The sequence below is a fragment of the Balaenoptera acutorostrata genome, chromosome 14, assembly GCF_949987535.1.
Source record: "Balaenoptera acutorostrata chromosome 14, mBalAcu1.1, whole genome shotgun sequence".
Lineage (NCBI taxonomy): Eukaryota > Metazoa > Chordata > Mammalia > Artiodactyla > Balaenopteridae > Balaenoptera > Balaenoptera acutorostrata.
In genome coordinates, this window is record NC_080077.1 from 7,913,747 (window position 1) to 7,930,906 (window position 17,160).

Sequence of the window (17,160 nt, forward strand, 5' to 3'; positions counted from 1 at the left end):
AACTCCTGTCTCGTCCCTCACCATCCTCCCTTCCCCATCCATCTTGCACCAAAAACATAAATCAGAATATATAGCTCGGCTGCTGAAATTCTTCAATAACTTCCCATCATACATGTTATAAAATCAAAATTCTTTAGAATGGTCCACAAGTACGGTGATCACTTCTCAGTTTGCCTGGGATATTACTGCAATAAAAAGTCTCCATAATATCAATATGATGGTAGTTGGCATAAGAACAGATAAACTGACAAACAGACTGGAAACGAGATCAAGACACCAGAACAGAGAGCACACAGACATATCTATGAGTCAAACTTTGATACACAATAGAAGTAAGGTATCAGGTCAGAGAACAAAGAGACTGTTCAATAAAGGAAACTGGAAACAAAATGGCAATCCATACAGGAAAAAGGATAAAAACTGAATCCCTACCTACCACTGTATACAAAAATCAGCTCTAAATGGATTAAAAGATGTAAACATCAGAAACCAAATTTTAACTCAGTAAAAGCTAGTTATCTTTTAGATCTTAATGTAGAAAACTACTGAAGACTCAAAAGCATTAACTACAAAAAAAAATGTGACTTATTAAGTTTAAAAGTTTATATTCATGAAAAAATAGCTTAAGGAAAACAAAACAAGTAATAAACTAGGAGATACGAAGAGCTGGCAAAGAACTAGCATCAAGAAGATATATACTCACACACAAACGAAAACAAAAAAAGTTTTTTTATAATTCTAGGAAATAAAACGAACGACGTCTGACAGAGAGAACACGCTGAGAGGAGACAGAAGGGAAAACCCACACCTAGTCACAGTATGGTGATTTTAATATCAAAGGCAAAGATAAAATTCTAAAGCTTCTAAAGGAAAAGAATTGATCACATACAATAGGTAATATAAAATGGACAAGACATGATCAGACAAGAGAAAAACACCTTCATAAATAGAGATGTTCAACATCACTGGTGATGAAGACCATGCGGCTTACCAATTCCAACCATTCTATCGACAAAAATTAAATACCAAATGTGGGAGGAGAGAAGGTCCAGAGCTCTCCTGTGTTGCTGGTGGAAGTGTGAACTGGTACAACCACTACATAAGTGGGCATGGCATTGTGTCCTATCATTGAACATTCATGTACCCTAAGGCCTAGCTATTCAACTCTTAGGTAAATACATAAGTGAAAGCCATAGACATATACATGACAAGAAACATGTGAAAGACCATCTCGTGTTCTTCATACTAGCAAAAACCTGGGAACAGGGACTCCCCTGGTGGTCCAGTGGTTAAGACCCTGCACTCCCAACGCAGGAGGCCCAGGTTTGATCCCTGGTCAGGGAACTAGATCCCGCATGTCGCGACTAAGACCCAGCGCAACCTAATTAATTAATTTCTTAAAAGCCTGGAAACAACTCAAATGCCCATCAAGAGAAGAGTAGACAAATTAACTTTGGTAGATCTACAGTATTACGTAGGAATCAGAGGAATAAATCACAGTGAAAGATAATACAGTTGTGTTTCAACAATATAATATTGTTACCACTTAAATCCCAAAAAATTACACACAGCGTGATACATACTTTCTATTAAGTTAAAAATACCACATACAGCCAGACATTTGAGAAAGACAGACAGACAGACTCTGGGAAAGAGAGGAAAGAAGAAAGAAAATGTTCAAATACAGGATGTGAGCGAATGATCCCCTCCAGTGAAGAGAGACAGTTGGATGGAAGACCACACAGACAGTGGTTATTGTCAAGGTCCTGGATTTTGTTAGAGAAGGGGCTCGTTGCATTATCCAAAACAACTAATTAAAAAACAGAAGGTTACTTCACAGACTGATGATGAGTGCGTGTCACGACCTCAGGATTACAACTGGTCCAATTTGATAAATACACCAGAGATCTTTAAAAGAGAGAGAGTAGAAAGGGTAAAAATTAAGACGCCAATGGAGAGCGGATAATGGCTTTCAGACCCACAGCACCATACCAACAACAGTACAGCGGTTCTTTCTCCTGCCTGCCACAATTGTCCTTCTCTGCCAGAAACTCCAGGGTTCTGAAAATCTTTTTTCGACCACATAGGCGCAGAAGACCTGAGGCGGCTCCGGGACCGAGGACAGCGCCCGTAGCCCCGCCCACAGTGGGCGAGTCTGGGAGCGGGGAGAGAGGGCGGGGCTTCGACGCGCCCTGCAGCGCTGCGCTCCGGGAGACACGGAGGGCGGGCTAGGCCGGTGGGAAGCGGCGAGCGCAGCGGCCAGGAGGGGGCGCTCCCAGGCTGCGGGTCCCCCACCTTAAAGACCCTCCCCCCACGCCGCCTGTCCCCCCACACGGCGGCCCCATCCGGCCCTGTGCCCATAGCTCCTGGGGGCTCCTCATAACTGCTGGGTTCGCCCTGAAAAGAAAACGAGGAGGGCCCTGGCCTCAGGCCGGGAGGGATCCGGCCGACCTCTGCCACCGCGGCGCGGGGCACCGGCATCCCTCAGCGACAGGCCCCATCGGCATCACGCCCGCCTGTCCACCTTGCCTTCTTCCTCTGCCCGCTCCACCTGGCGGCCAGGACCGACTGCCGACCCCGGCACTCGGAGAGAGGCCGCAGTGCACCGCGGCAGTGAACCGCGGCAGACAACCGCGGCAACCGGCCAGCCTGGCCGTCCTCCCCGGACGAGAGCCGGGCGAGGACTGCGGGGCGGCGGCCAGCACGCCAGGCCCACGGCCAGCTCCCGAGGACGGCGCCAAATGGGCTGGGCCGCGCTCGCCGGGCCCGCCAGACCGCGCCGGGTCCTCCAGACCGCGCGCCGGGCCCGCCAGACCACGCTCTCCAGGCCGGGTCCGCCAGACCAGACCGCACTGGCGGGGCCCCACCAGACCAGACCGCGCCGGGTCCTCCAGGCCGCGCTCTCCAGGCCGGGTCCTCCAGACCAGGCTGCGCGCCCCAGGCCCGCCAGACCGCGGTCTCCAGGCCGGGCCCGCCAGACCAGGCCGCGCTCGCCCAGGCCGCGCCGGGTCCTCCAGACCGCGCTCTCCAGGCCGGGTCCGCCAGACCGCGCTGGGTCCTCCAGACCGCGCGCTGGGCCCGCCAGACCGCGCGCTGGGTCCTCCAGACCGCGCGCTGGGCCCGCCGGACCGCGCCAGGCCCACCAGACCGCGCGCGCCAGGTCCTCCACACCACGCTCTCCAGGCCGGGTCCGCCAGACCAGGCCGCGCTCGCTGGGCCCGCCAGACCAGCCCGAGCTCGCCGGGCCCGCCAGATCGCGCCGGGTCCTCCGGACCGCGCCAGGCCGTGCGCGCCAGGTCCTCCAGACCACGGTCTCCAGGCCGGGTCCTCCAAACCAGGCCACGCGCGCCGGGCCCACCAGACGGCGCTCTCCAGGCCGGGTCCGCCAGACCAGGCCGAGCTCTCCAGGCCAGGCCGCGCCGGGTCCTTCAGACCCTGCGCCCCGGGCCCGCCAGGCCACGCTCACCAGGGCCCGCCAGGCCGCGCCGGGTCATCCAGACCGCGCTCTCCAGGCCGGGTCCGCCAGACCAGGCCGATCTCGCCCGGGCCCACCAGACCAGACCACACTGGCGAGGCCCCACCAGACTAGACCGCGCCGGGTCCTCCAGGCCGCGCTCTCCAGGCCGGGTCCTCCAGACCAGGCCACGCACCCCGGGCCCGCCAGACCCGCCCGACCGCGGCCTCCAGGCCGGGCCCCCCAGACCAGGCCGTGCTCGCCTGGGCCCGCCAGACCAAACCGCACTTGCCGAGCCCGCCAGGCCGTGGCGGGTCCGCCCGACCGCGGTCTCCAGGCCGGGGCCGCCAGACCGCGCCGGGTCCGCCAGACCACGCGCTGGGCCCTCCAGACAGCGCTCTCCAGGCCGGGCCCTCCAGGCCGCGCTCGCCCGGGCCCGCCAGACCAGGCCGCGCTCACCCGGACCCGCCAGACCCGGCCACGCGCTACCGGCCAGGCCCCTGGAGGTCCTCCCGACCCTGCGCGCCAGGGCGCCCGCCAGGCCACGCTCGCCCGCACCCGCCAGACCCGGCCACGCTCCGCAGCCCAGGCCGCGCCGGGTCCTCCCGACCCTGCGCGCCAGGCCCGCCCGGCCGCGCTCGCCCGCGCCCGCCAGCCCCGGCCACGCGCTGCCAGCCAGGCCGCGCCGGGTCCTGCAGACCCTGCGCGCCAGGCCGCGCTCACCAGAGCCCGCCCGACCAGGCCGCGCTCCGGGCCTGCCAGGCATCGCCTGCCACCCCCGCCGTCCGCGGCCGAGCCCAGCCGAGCTCGCAACCCGGCCTCGCTGAGGCTGCCGGGCCTGGCAATCGCGCCTCCACCTGCTGCCTCGGGGCCCAGCTCGCGGCCGCCGGGCCTCCTCAGCACCTCGCTCAGAGCCTGCCAGCCAGGCCGCCAGCCCTCTCCGTGCTAGTCTCCGACGTGCTCCAGCAAGGAAGGCCTCCCTCGCTGTCCACTCCCCCTTCTCTATTGTATCGTGTCTTTCGACGTGTGCTGTTCACGTGTTATTTCACCAAATTAAGAGTCCCCTCTGTCCAACTTTCCCCGACAGCTACTGCCTCACTTTTCCGCTCCTCTTTATATGAACACTCTGAGAGAGATTTCTACTCTCGCTTCTACCAGACACTCCCCTCCCCTTGTCCCCTGCACTGGCTGTTGCCCCAGAGCCACGTGACCCACTGCTTTTCGGCTTCAAGTCTTTGCTCAAATGTCACTTTCTCAGCGACACTTACCCCACCGAATATTCCTGAACACACACTCCTGAGACCCACAGCACTCCTGACACTCCTTCCGTTTCTTTTTTACAGCATTCATCACAGTCTGATATACCACTGAGCCACTGTTTGTTCTTGTCTGTCTCCCACTCCACTAGAATGTAAGCTCCATGAGAAAAGGGATTTTTGTCTGTTTTGGTGACTGATTCAAATATTTGTTACAAATAAATAAATGAATATTAAGTGTTGGCTGTTTTAAAAATATTTATATATACATATTTTAAAAATATTTATATATACATATATCTGTCATGGTGTGATTTAACCAAGTAAATCAATAAACTATACTACAATTTATTGAACTATCCCCATAGTTAGGCTGTTTCAGCATATTTGCCACAATTACCAATGCTACAAGTAATATTTTTGTACAAAAATCTATGTACAGTATTAATTCCTCCACTGTTGGTAAGATTACAAAAGTACATTACAGGAATCTAAGTTTTTAAATTTGACGGACAATGCCAGACGACCAGGAGAGACTATACGTGAGATGAAAACATGAGTTACACCTAAAAATCAACCAGATATCATCTTAAATATCCAATAGAATTATATAATTTTAGAAAATGAAAGATACAAGAGGAAAAGGTATTTTCACATGTTAATAGAGACACAAAATTCAATCTAGTGATCAACCTGGATAGCTGTTGTAGATTTCTGTGAGTGCGCACAAGAATCAGACAGTAAGTATCACCTTAAGTCAAGGGTCAGGCTCCTTAGAGTAAATGAAGTCACATGACCAGCAACTACAATTGAATTCACTCTATCCTACACCCAGGTCACCTATAAAAAGCCAGTCAGAATCCCAGGCTTTGGTGGTGAGTAACCTCACATAACATCCTTCCTTAGTGGGTCTGCTACCTTGGTTAAATGGGCTGGTAACAGCCTTCATGAAGTGGACACCTAGTTTTTAACCCCCAGAAAGATTAATTAAATGAAAACCATGGTATTAATATTTAGGATTTTAGGAGGAATGTGAACATATTCAGTATTTTTACATACTTGCAATGTCTAATTTTATAACTAATTCAAAGGTTATAACGAATTCAAAGGTTATAACTAAGCAATTGATTTAGAATTGTGACAGTATTTGAACAACTAAGAGAACTTCAGGTTTATCATATTTCTACATTTAAACTATTAAATTTTTAAGAATTATTATTAGTCCTTAAGTTTTTACTGTCAGATCAGACATCTGAAGTATTTTAAAGAGACATCAAATATATAAAATGCATAAATCACTTTAAAATGTGAAGATGATTCAACTCGGTTGTAAATGGAACCAAATGGTTGTTCACAGACCCCATATAAACGACTGCTAAACTCTGTTAGATTTATATACGTAACAATATAGTATCCTTGGCCTAAGGAAGAATTAACACAGGATTTTTTATCAAAAATAATGTAATATTATTTAAACAAAAGTTGAGGTCTTAATATTTGTTTCTAAGTACAAAAACTGCCCTTGCGGGCACTATAAAACTCACATCAACAATGATCTTCCCAGGAGGGTTACAGACAACCATCTTCCTATAGCAATGTATGAACATGCCCGCCTCTAGGATCCTTGCCAGTAGTCCATGATTCAACCATTTAAACTTCTGCCAACGTGACTGAAGGAAAACTAGATTTCATTATTGCTTTGATTTGCATTTATGCCTGGCTTACTAATGAAGCTGAACTGACCATCTGGATTTCTTCTTTTGTGAATTGCCTTTTCTTAGACTTTGCCATTTTTCTACTGGGTTGTTTTTCTTACCATTTATTAAGAGAAATTCCTACCTCCTCCAGATTCAGTTTCTATGTTACTAGGTTTTTCCCAATGTTCCACTGTCTTTTTACTTTTAATTTTAACTAATCCATAATTTGTTACACAATATGAAGGAGAGGTCTAACGTTGTTTCCTAACAGATAAACAGCTTAATTACATACAAATTTTAGGTTATACGTTAAGTTCTCGTACATATTTGGATCTATTGTTATACTAACTCTTCTGTTCCTCTGATCTGCTCCAGTTTTTGTGGCTATTTTCAAAATTCACATTTTTTTTCCTTTCTAGGAAGTTCATGTTAGTTTCCAGCTGTCCTCTAAGAGCCAGGAGTTCAGGTTCCCCACCATAGTTCCCATATTAGCTCTACAACTGTCTGGTGTGACCCTGTGACTAGCAGAACAAGAACCCTGAATAAATCCACAGGCTCTGCAGCTGGCCTGCCAGCGTTCAAATCCATAACCATGCAACCTCTGGCAAGCTGCTTATCTGTTTAATGCTTCAGTTTCTTCATTTATAAAATGAGGAAAATGAGATCATCTACTGCAAAAGTTGCTGAATCAATTAAATGAGATAGTCTACTTCAAAACGTAACACCTGGCATGTAAGTGCACACCAAATTTAGTTATTATTTAGTTATAAAACTAAATTTACAATAACAAATTTAGTTATTTCTACCGTACAACACAAATTAGCAAAATTAGATCAGATTCAGATTCAAGATTATCTGTGATAATGTTAATGTCACTCTCATTCGCTCATAGTAGTGTACTCTCCTGAGTTGAAGGACAGGGTAATAACCACTAGTGCTGAAAGTACACATCATCTAGCATACCATTCTCTCCCTCAGGGAGTTTGAGGCCCTAGGAAAAGTATGTCATGTGTGTCTGGGGGTAAAATGAGATTAGAAACAGCTGGTTTATATCATCATCAACTAGTAACAAATCATCTTTTTAACTCTCCCTTTTAACCAACCTTTCCTAGTCCATCAGGCCCAGCTTTCTAAAAACACTTTCTATCAGATTACCTCCCCCCATTACCATCACAAAGAACCTATAACAGATCCACTACCTACCCCAGAAAATATCAACTTTCCTGCCCGGCTTTCAAAGCTGACCTGACTTGATCATTCTCAAATTTTGTGCCAACCTCACAAATCACCCTCCTAGTGACTTGTGTGCATCTGGTATCCACCTATGTTACATTACACTATACTGCACTACCACAAACTAGAAGACACACTTTCATTAGCCAAAAATACTATAGCCAAGTATTATAATAAAGTCAAGAGGAAAACTACTTTTCCTCTTTCTGAAAACCTAAGTAACACTGGCCAACAGGCCCACTTGTGGCCTCTCTCTCTCTGAATGGTCAAAAGATCCCAACCAGGAAACTGGTGATCTCATTTCCAAGTTTTTTAAGTATATCACAAAGTAATAAAATTTGGTCCAAGAGTTCAGAACAACCTGGTGCTTTCTCAGATCTCTACCCAGGGCCTCAAATCCCTCTTACCAGTGTTTTCAATCTAGACCGTCTCCGTGTTGGAAGAGACGGAAACCAAACACACGCTGGACCTGACCAGGAGACCTCCCAGACCTCACTCTTCTTACTCTAAACCATTACTTTCTAAAAAGCCTTTTTAAAAAAAAAAAAAAAAAAAAAAGCCCTTTTTAACTGTGCTTAGGAATTTCCATTCAAGATGAGAGATGGAGCTACCAAAGTAAGCTGCCCCTCCCAACTCCTAAAATCTACTGAGCTCCCTCTTCTCACTGCTACACTGTCCCCGGTCACATGCTGTCTCCACTTCATGACTGACCCTCACAATCAGACCTCACCATTGAAAATGCCTTGGTCAAAAGGTCACCACCCACTGACATCCATGACATCACATCCAAGGATGACACTGGCTGCTTTTATGTCTGCCCTATGTCTCTGGGCATCTGCCCCTTTCCCACTCCATGTAACTTGGTAGGGCTGTCAACCACTTGGATTACCCTGCCAAAGGAAAGGGATACTGACAAAAAAAAAAGAGGGCTTTTGGGGAAATGAAATGAGCCCTACCTAGGAAAGAAAGGTTTGTGCTTTTTCCTCTGGGATGGGCGGTCCTTAGGACTATTTAATTTTTAATGTAAGCCCAAAACCAGTGACCATCTTTGACCCCATGTGAATACAGACTGCCTGAGACTCAAACCACCACAGAAGAAGGCAGAAAGATATAAAGGGGAAGGGAGCTAGGTACTAGAGGAAATGAGGTGAAAGAGGGAGAAAAGTAAAGACAGGGTTTAAGAAAAACATGAGAAGGCAGATCCATGTAGAAAACATCCTTCTATATCAATAAACACAAACGTGCATAATTCTTCATAATGATTGCATAGTATCCGCTAGATGGGAGTAACCTCATCTGGTCTCAAATTGGAAGTTTAAATTGTTACCACTTTTAACTCCTATAAAACATAAAATGTATATTATGTATCATAAGCATATATAATTGTATAGACAGCTGTATATACATAGAGTCATTTTTGCAAAATTGGGATCCTGCACATCCAGTAATTTAAGGGTAGTTTTACTTACCCACGGAATGAAAGCTGTTTGTCTTCAAGTCGTGCATACAAACAGCACTTGATACTCCACACTGGGCAATATTCACATTTCCACAGATGTTGATTTTATAAAGCATGTTATTTTTGGTATCAACAGCTTCCCATGTATAACTAGAAAGGAAGAAAAGCAATTTGTCACTGTCACTGATCTGCCAATAATTAAACTTCTCTCTAGTTTCATACTCAAGCCACAGTTGCTTAAGATTACCATAACCTAGAAGATACACTTTCATTAGCCAAAAATACTAAAGTCAAACTATGTGAAGTTGAATAGAAGCCAGGGCAGAAACCACTAAATACCACCTCACTCTGGTTCAATCCACCCTAAAGCAGCCTCAAGACTCCATGAACATTGAAATACTTAAAATTCTACCATTAATTTAAGAATATCAGCTCAGATGTCTAAGTCATTGCTCAAGAATCATGTTGAATTTTAAGATAGTGACCTTTCCAATCACACTGGAATGCTGAAAAGCCAAATGATTGTTTTTAACTTCATCTTAATTAAAAACTAGTGACGGCATGAAAGACAGTTCTAGCTCTGGTTTTACCTTTTCCAGCTACAGTTCAGATCTGAACGGACAAGGTGAAGCTGTGCGATGAGGCAACTGATCCAAAATCAGACAAAATTTACTTTAGGTTGATTCAATGTGTCAAGCATTTTACATGCATTAAAACTGGCTGTCTGTTCAAACCTCTGGCAAAGTAGATACTGAGCAACTGCCCGTGAAGCAAAATGCACACTTGGGACAAAACACAGTTGACCCTTGAACAACACGGGTTTGAATTGCATGGGTCCACTTATATGTGTATTTTTTTCCCCCTAAGTACTGTACCGCCATATACCGAACTACATGATCCACGGTTGGCTGAACCCACAGAAGCAAACTGTGGATACAGAGGGCGAACTGTAACGTTATATGCGAATTTTCAACAGGGGGGTGGGCAGGGTAGGGGGGTGGCACTCCTAACACCCACACTGTTCAAGGGTCAACAATAATGCTCTGTCAATCCTGCCATAAAAATTATTCTCAATTCTCCACTCTTCCCAGGGAAAATGTTGTGTCCACTTTGTAAAACTTCCTCAGCAAGGGTAGACAGGAAATGAGGAAAGTAAATAAAAAGTTCCTCGTAAAATGCAAGGATACATTCATGCAACAGTATTGTTGAAAGGAAGATAAATCAAATCAGACTTGCTTCGGCTAGGCGTATCCTGGAATTGTGGGGGGCCTGGGTGTGAGACCCTGAGGGTGCGAAACCCTAAGAGCATGTGTGTGTGTCAGGAGTACCCAAAGCAGTACCAGTTGGATGAGAGAATGCACTCCCCCAGGAGTCCACTTACCACAGGTGACAAAACACCAGGCCACACACCCACATCCCTCCCTGACCAGAGCCCGCCTCCCCAGAGCCCCGCCCAGCAATGGAGGAGCCCTAACGTAGGGTTACTGGCAGGCAAGGAGCCAAGCATTCTCCTGAACCCAGGTCTGGGGACCCATCAATTCCACCTGCCAGGAAGCCAAGGACCTAGGCACAATCAGCATGCAGGCAGGGCTGCAGAATGCTCCCCTGGGAGTTCTGACAGCCTCTGAAGTGCGAGAAACCTGAAAAACAGGCTGGGGTGCTTTGGTGAGGGCCCAGCTGGGCTCAAAAGCAGTTACCACTGAACTCAGCTCCTTCATCGCTAACACCTTAGAGATATCTCCCAGAGTCAGGAGAGTTACATGGCCTGAGAAAATGACCCAAGTAATACCAGGCACGAGAAAATCATCCATCAAGGCCTGTTTCTTTTGACCTTCACTAACCTTCATTCATTCGCTTCACAAAATATTTTCTTAAGTACTTAGAGAGGAGTACAGCGATGATCAAACAACAATCAGACCAAAAAATCCCTGCCCTCCTGGAGTGTATATTCCAGGGGAGGACAGAAAATAAACAGGTAAAGAAATACACAGGAAAGATCATACTCACCCTGGGGCTTGAATGACAAAAAGAGCAACCCAGGGGGGAGATGTGGTGGGAAGAATATCCAGCAGACTTACTAGCCATTTTGAGGTGGGAAGATATCCAGCACACTGACCAGCCATTTTGAGGTCCTGAGGCAGGAATTAACTTAGCACGTGGATGGAAAAGAAAGGAAGGCCCTGTGGCTGGAGCAAGGCGGATAAAGAGACCAGGAGAAGATGACGTCCAGGAGATGGGGACACCTGGTCACACAGATTAAAGGAAGCAGTTTTGATTTTGTACTTGAAGCAAAGAAAGGCCACTCAAAGACCCACTCTGTGGATCTTTCCTTAAAAATTTAAGCTAGGGTTTTCATGTGCAGAGTATTAGTAAACTTTTCTATGAATTACAGTTAATTAAGGAAAATCGTGAATCTCTTACTCAGGACCCCTAAGTTTTTCCAGGATAGCAGACATCAGATTTAAAGCCAAATTTAAAGCAATGGCATCATTAAAGTGTTCCAGAATCCTAAGAACATGAGAGGTGTGTGAAGGTATTTTAGAATGAGTGAATGAGTAGGAAGCAACTCCAAAGACATCCACATGGTTACTGAAAATGCTACGTTTTTCTTAAAACAAAAACCCACTGCTGTTTTTTGCAGAGGTGATAGTTAAATAAGCTAGATGGAAAGTGCCTGTGTTTGTGAAGCAGAAAAGAGATGGAAAAGAGTAAAATGCGGGATGTTGTCCCGATATGTGGAAAGCAGCGTTCCTAGAAAGAAAGACGTTGCTCTAGTCAACTATATTTCTTTTCTCTATTTGTATCTCATCATATTTGCTTTCTGTCAAGATTTATCAAAATGATAAGCCGTTATCAGATTAAGGGGTGAGGACCCTGTGAAAGTACATGAGTGCTGGGTTTATTCAGGACTTTCATTTAACCACGCACCACAGGGCAGCACTCACAAATCCAAAATGCAGCACCTGGGTAAAGAGTCCTTAGTCATCTCCCTTAAAAATGGAGAAGGGGCATCTGCAGGCTGTCAGGGCTTGAAACGGCTTTGATTCCAATGGACACGTGTTTGCTTTAAAACAGACACACATGCCCAGTGCTTTGTATCAATAGGAGCTCAGGGATAATCATTCCGTTGAAATCATCGATCTGAAAACTCATGGAGCACATTCCAAAAACTACAGTGTATCCTGCTATGCCCCCAGTTAGATTCAAGTATCTAGATAAGCTTTCACTAGTAGGAAATATTTTTTAAAGATGACTTCATTAAACTTGAAAATCAAAGAAATATCTGATAGCACTTTTTTTAAGAAAATTACATGTTTGGAACTAGATGATTCTACACTCCTTGCCAGATTGAAGGCCAAACTACCAGAATGGCCTAGGCTGAAACCATTCTTTAAATTTATGCTAAAGTTTTAAAGCACCATGATCATATTCTAGAACGAGAGAATGGCTTCAGAAACAATAAAGGTACACAGACTAAATAACATTTAATGATACATTTAATGAATAATAATCTTTTGTCCGAAAGTTTTCCACTAGAAAATTCTCTGCGATAAAGTGAACATGTACAGCCAACATGAGGAAACCCAACAGTATGATTTATTTAAAAATCAAGCAACTGAGACCATTCAGCTGAGATTCCCAGAGAAGTCTATATTCTAAACTAAGCTTTTTGGACTTACACAAATAAAAAGGAAAAAAAAACTAACAGGAAAAAATGAGACCAACATATTAGACCAAAGAGAAAACTAAGCTGTAGTACTAAAATTTTAAACTTTTAGCAGGAAACAAACCGTGGAATAAAATACCTGCAAGTTGTGTGGAAATGCAGTCTTCGTTCAGACACACACACACACACACACACACACACACACACACACACACACACACGAATGTTTTAAAGACATCTGCGCTACAAGCATCTCCTGCAGCAGGATAGGTATGAAAGCCCAGTGGGCATTTTCATGAAACTCTGACACTCATATCAGGTCAAGTCTTCTTCTAAAAGACACCGTGGTTCTATGCCGTCCTCCGTCTCATCTGTGAGAAACAGGATGCAGAGAGGCGGACCAGAAGAACCACGAAGGCCGGAGGAAGCGGGTGGCCCACGGGAAGCATCACCCAGAAGCCCCGCCCACTTCCAAGTCTTGCAAAATTCAGTTCATATCCTCTGAGGAGGCAGCCTAATCCCGGTTAGAAATGTTCTTCTGGACACAAAACCACCCGTGTAAGAACCCTGGCTTTGAAAATTAGCAAAAGCAAGCAAAATCCTTGCCATTCTTACCTCATTTTCCAGAGTATAAAATGCCACTAGCCAACGTCCCCCTCGCCCTCTTAAAAACTCCAAATTCATTTCAAAGCAAACCTGACGATTAGACACACGGCTACGCATGCAATGCCCCCCGGACCACGTGGGCTGGTCCCTGCTGCGTCCTTAGCTCTGATGCCAGCCCTCCTGGCACTTCCCACCACCCACTGCTAGATCTTCTTAGGTGTCTGGCAACCCCAACTGCCCCACGGCTCTGGACAGGAGTGTCCTCTGCCCCAGAATGACATATGGACATATATATGGACAGAATCAATATATGCAGGCAGGTTGGGAAGGAAGCCGGTCAGTGAACTAAGAACGCGTCACAGCAAACTCTCAACCACAGGCGCTGACGGCCACTCAGCAAGCCACCCAAGCACCTCACGCCATTAATCAACTCTCCCGAATTCCTCTGCTTCAGAGCCAAAGACTCCAAGGCTCAGAGACTTGAAGCCCCTTGCCCAACATCACACAACTATGAAATGACAAGGCCAGGCATAAGCCAGGTCTGTCTCAGCCCCACAGGCCAGTGCTTACACTAAGGTAAACTACCTCATTTACTTACAATTTTTTTACTTTTTTTTTTTTTAACTTTTCAGAAAATATTTACTTTCAATTACAACCCTGAAGCTGGCAAACCATTCCAGGAAACTTTACAATTTAAATCTTGTCACAGTAGATGCCCCTAAAATGGCAGATCCAGGGGCTTCCCTGGTGGCACAGAGGTTAAGAATCCGCCTGTCAATGCAGGGGACACAGGTTCGAGCCCTGGTCCGGCAAGATCCCACATGATGTGGAGCAACTAAGCCCGTGCACCACAACTACTGAGCCTGCGCTCTAGAGCCCGTGAGCCGCAACTACTGAGCCCACGTGCTACAACTACTGAGCCCACGTGCTGCCAACTACTGACGCCTGCGTGCCTAGAGCCCGTGCTCCACAACAAGAGAAGCCCACGCACCGTAACAAAGAGTAGCCCCCGTTCGCTGCAACTAGAGAAAGCCCGCGTGCTGCAACGAAGACCCAACGCAGCCAAAAATAAAATAAAATTTTAAAAGTAAGTATAAATAAAATAAAATAAAACGGCAGATCCTGTGTGGCCTGTCGATTTCCAGAGTGAGTGAACGCATCTGAGCACGGCCCCCGAGGAGAGGCTGTGACCTTTGTGAAGATCCAGGCTACCCTATGTCAAATTGATGAACAGATGAGACACTTTTCTGAGCTCAAGTTCTTGCCTAAGTTTTCAACTTCTGCTACTATTTACCCCACCCCCACCCCGTCCAGTTCTGCTTTCTCTTTCGCACAGTTTGAATTGACACACACCAGGGGCACTGCCTTCAGCAACCTATCTTCCCTCACCCAACTGGTTTCCACGGAAAAAGTATCAATTCCCTCAGCCCCCTCCTCCCCACGGGCTGCCCTCACCTCACTTTTGTATTCAGGCCGGCTGAGGATTCCACTAAGACGGAACACATCTACATTGTTCCCCCCCACCCCCCGCCCCTCCTCAGAGTCACACCCTCCTTTAAAATGACTCCTTAGCTCAGCAGAAAGCTGCCCTCCGAAAACCTCAGCCAAGAGTCCAATAGCGCCATCAGTAACTGGGAAACGTCCTGCAATCAAACCATCCAGCCAGCAGGGAACAGGGGAGAGGACAGAAGTCACACACAAGGCAAATGACTTGAAGAGATGTCTGATTTTAAAGTGAATTCTGGAGACTTCCCTGGTGGTCCAGTGAGTAAGACTCCATGCTCCCAATGCAGGGGGCCCGGGTTCGATCCCTGGTCGGGGAACTAGATCCCACATGCACGCCACAACTAAGAAGCCCATATCCCCCAACTAAAGACCCAGCTCAGCCAAAATTAATTAATTCATTAATGATATTAAAAAATACAAAAATAAAATGAATTCTGTGGCTGAGATATGCCCTGGAGGTGGACAATTCATCTCATTGTATAAGGTGAGCACACAGGCTGTCGTTCCCTTGGTTAAAGGAAACTTGAGACCATCTGCCCCTGACTGTAATCCCACCGCCTCTGCCGAAACTACCCTGGACCATGGCAGTCAGTCTGCGTCTATTCAGTGGCACAGAGGTTCTATTTTAACCTCATTTGGTTTACATTTCATAATATCTTGAAAGGTGCTGGCAGATCACCAACTAGAAGGAAGTACACAAGTAGCATACTTGTGTCAACCAACCCAGAGACAGGAAGGCGTTTCTACTTTCCCAGTCCTGTTCGGCAAATGCCACATTGAGGACACAACCTGGTCAAAATGGGACCAAGCTAGAGGCAGCAAGGAAGAAGCAAATCTAACTGGCCATCACAAGTGCCTAGAGATCAGAAAATTTCATGAAGAGAAACACAAAGCCATCTCCACTGAATGCGGTGCAAACGTCTATCCAAAAGAGAGCAGTCAAAAGAAAAAGCCAGAGGGCTACAACTGGACAATTATTCTCAACTATGTGACACTGCTGTCTTAATGTGACACCTCTCAAGTTTTCATACATTATCATCACTGAATACCTGCAAAATTGCAACACCTTGCAAATATAATTTGGGGTTCTTTCTAATTTTTAAAAGAGCTAACATCTAAAATGAGGTATATAGAGTCCCACTATAAAATGTATGGTATGCCCAACCCCTTAAAGAAAAAAAAAAAAAAATCTTAGAAAACCGAGTCCCTGGGACTTCCCCAGCGGTCCAGTGGTTAAGACTCCAAGCCTCCACTGCAGTGGGCGCGGGTTCGATCCCTGGTCGGGGAACTAAGATCCCACAAGCCACGTGGTGTGGCCAAAAATAATAATAATTTTTTAAAGTTTTTTAAAAATTTTTAAAAAGAAAATTGAGTCCCTTCCCTCCAAAACAGCTCCATGAACCTTCATTCTGTCCTTTACTCACGTGTTGCCACACAGCCACTCTTTTGAAATCTTAGTTCCCCCACTCGCCATGAGTCTTGGGGTTATGGTAATGGCCATGTGGCTATTAAACATCTGATTACTGGCCGACAATCATTGGTACATAAAGCAGAATAGAGGTACGATGTAATCAGTAACAAAATTAGTAAGCATGTATGAATCTATAATTTGGTTTCCTTTTAAAAAAAAAAAAAAAACAAGTTGGTGATATACAAGCTAAACTCACATAGCATGGTCAACTGGCTAGAGGAATGTTTTTCTGAATCTAGAGTGAGCAGCAAATACCAAATCTGGGGGACGAGGGGAATGCAAAGTCTTTGCAACCTGAACATCAAAAAAGATTTCTCTGCTTCTGGCCTGCATCCAAGTCCTCTAACAGAATATTCAGGAAACATTTGGCTCACTACTGCCCCTTATCATCATCAGATAGTTTCTCAGCTCATACCTCCAGACCACCAACCTTCAAAATCTGCAACAGTCTCCTAAAATAGGAAGAGGGGAGGGAGTGGTAGGAAATGGCAGAGGGAAAGGAGGTCATGGAAAGAGGCAGGGTTTCCAAAATGGACATTTGCAGCAGAAATGTCAAGAGCACAATGTAACCACTGTTGTCAATGACTTTTTGCTGCTGACACTAAGAGAGAAAAATCTGATCTGGCACAACAAATATGCACCCTGATCTGAAGGCCGGGGGACACATGAGTTTGACACAGCATCATGGCCAAAACTTATATAGGAAGTACTTCACTTCCTATTCTAACAAACCCACAAAGCTGTGGATAAAGATATGGAGCCAGCAAAAAGAAAAAAAAAAAAAAAAAAAAAGCAAGGAAATGTCAGACTT

The 17,160-nt window shown here is 46.3% G+C and overlaps 1 protein-coding gene across 1 annotated transcript in view; it reads right to left on the reverse strand.

Moving 5' to 3' along the window:
* IGF2R (insulin like growth factor 2 receptor) overlaps positions 1-17,160 on the reverse strand; it is a 111,165-nt gene that overhangs the window by 81,346 nt on the left and 12,659 nt on the right. Inside the window, exon 2 of the mRNA XM_057527505.1 lies at positions 9,110-9,249. Within this exon, the coding sequence (XP_057383488.1) occupies positions 9,110-9,249 (140 nt within the window). The remainder of the gene's footprint in view (positions 1-9,109; positions 9,250-17,160) is intronic.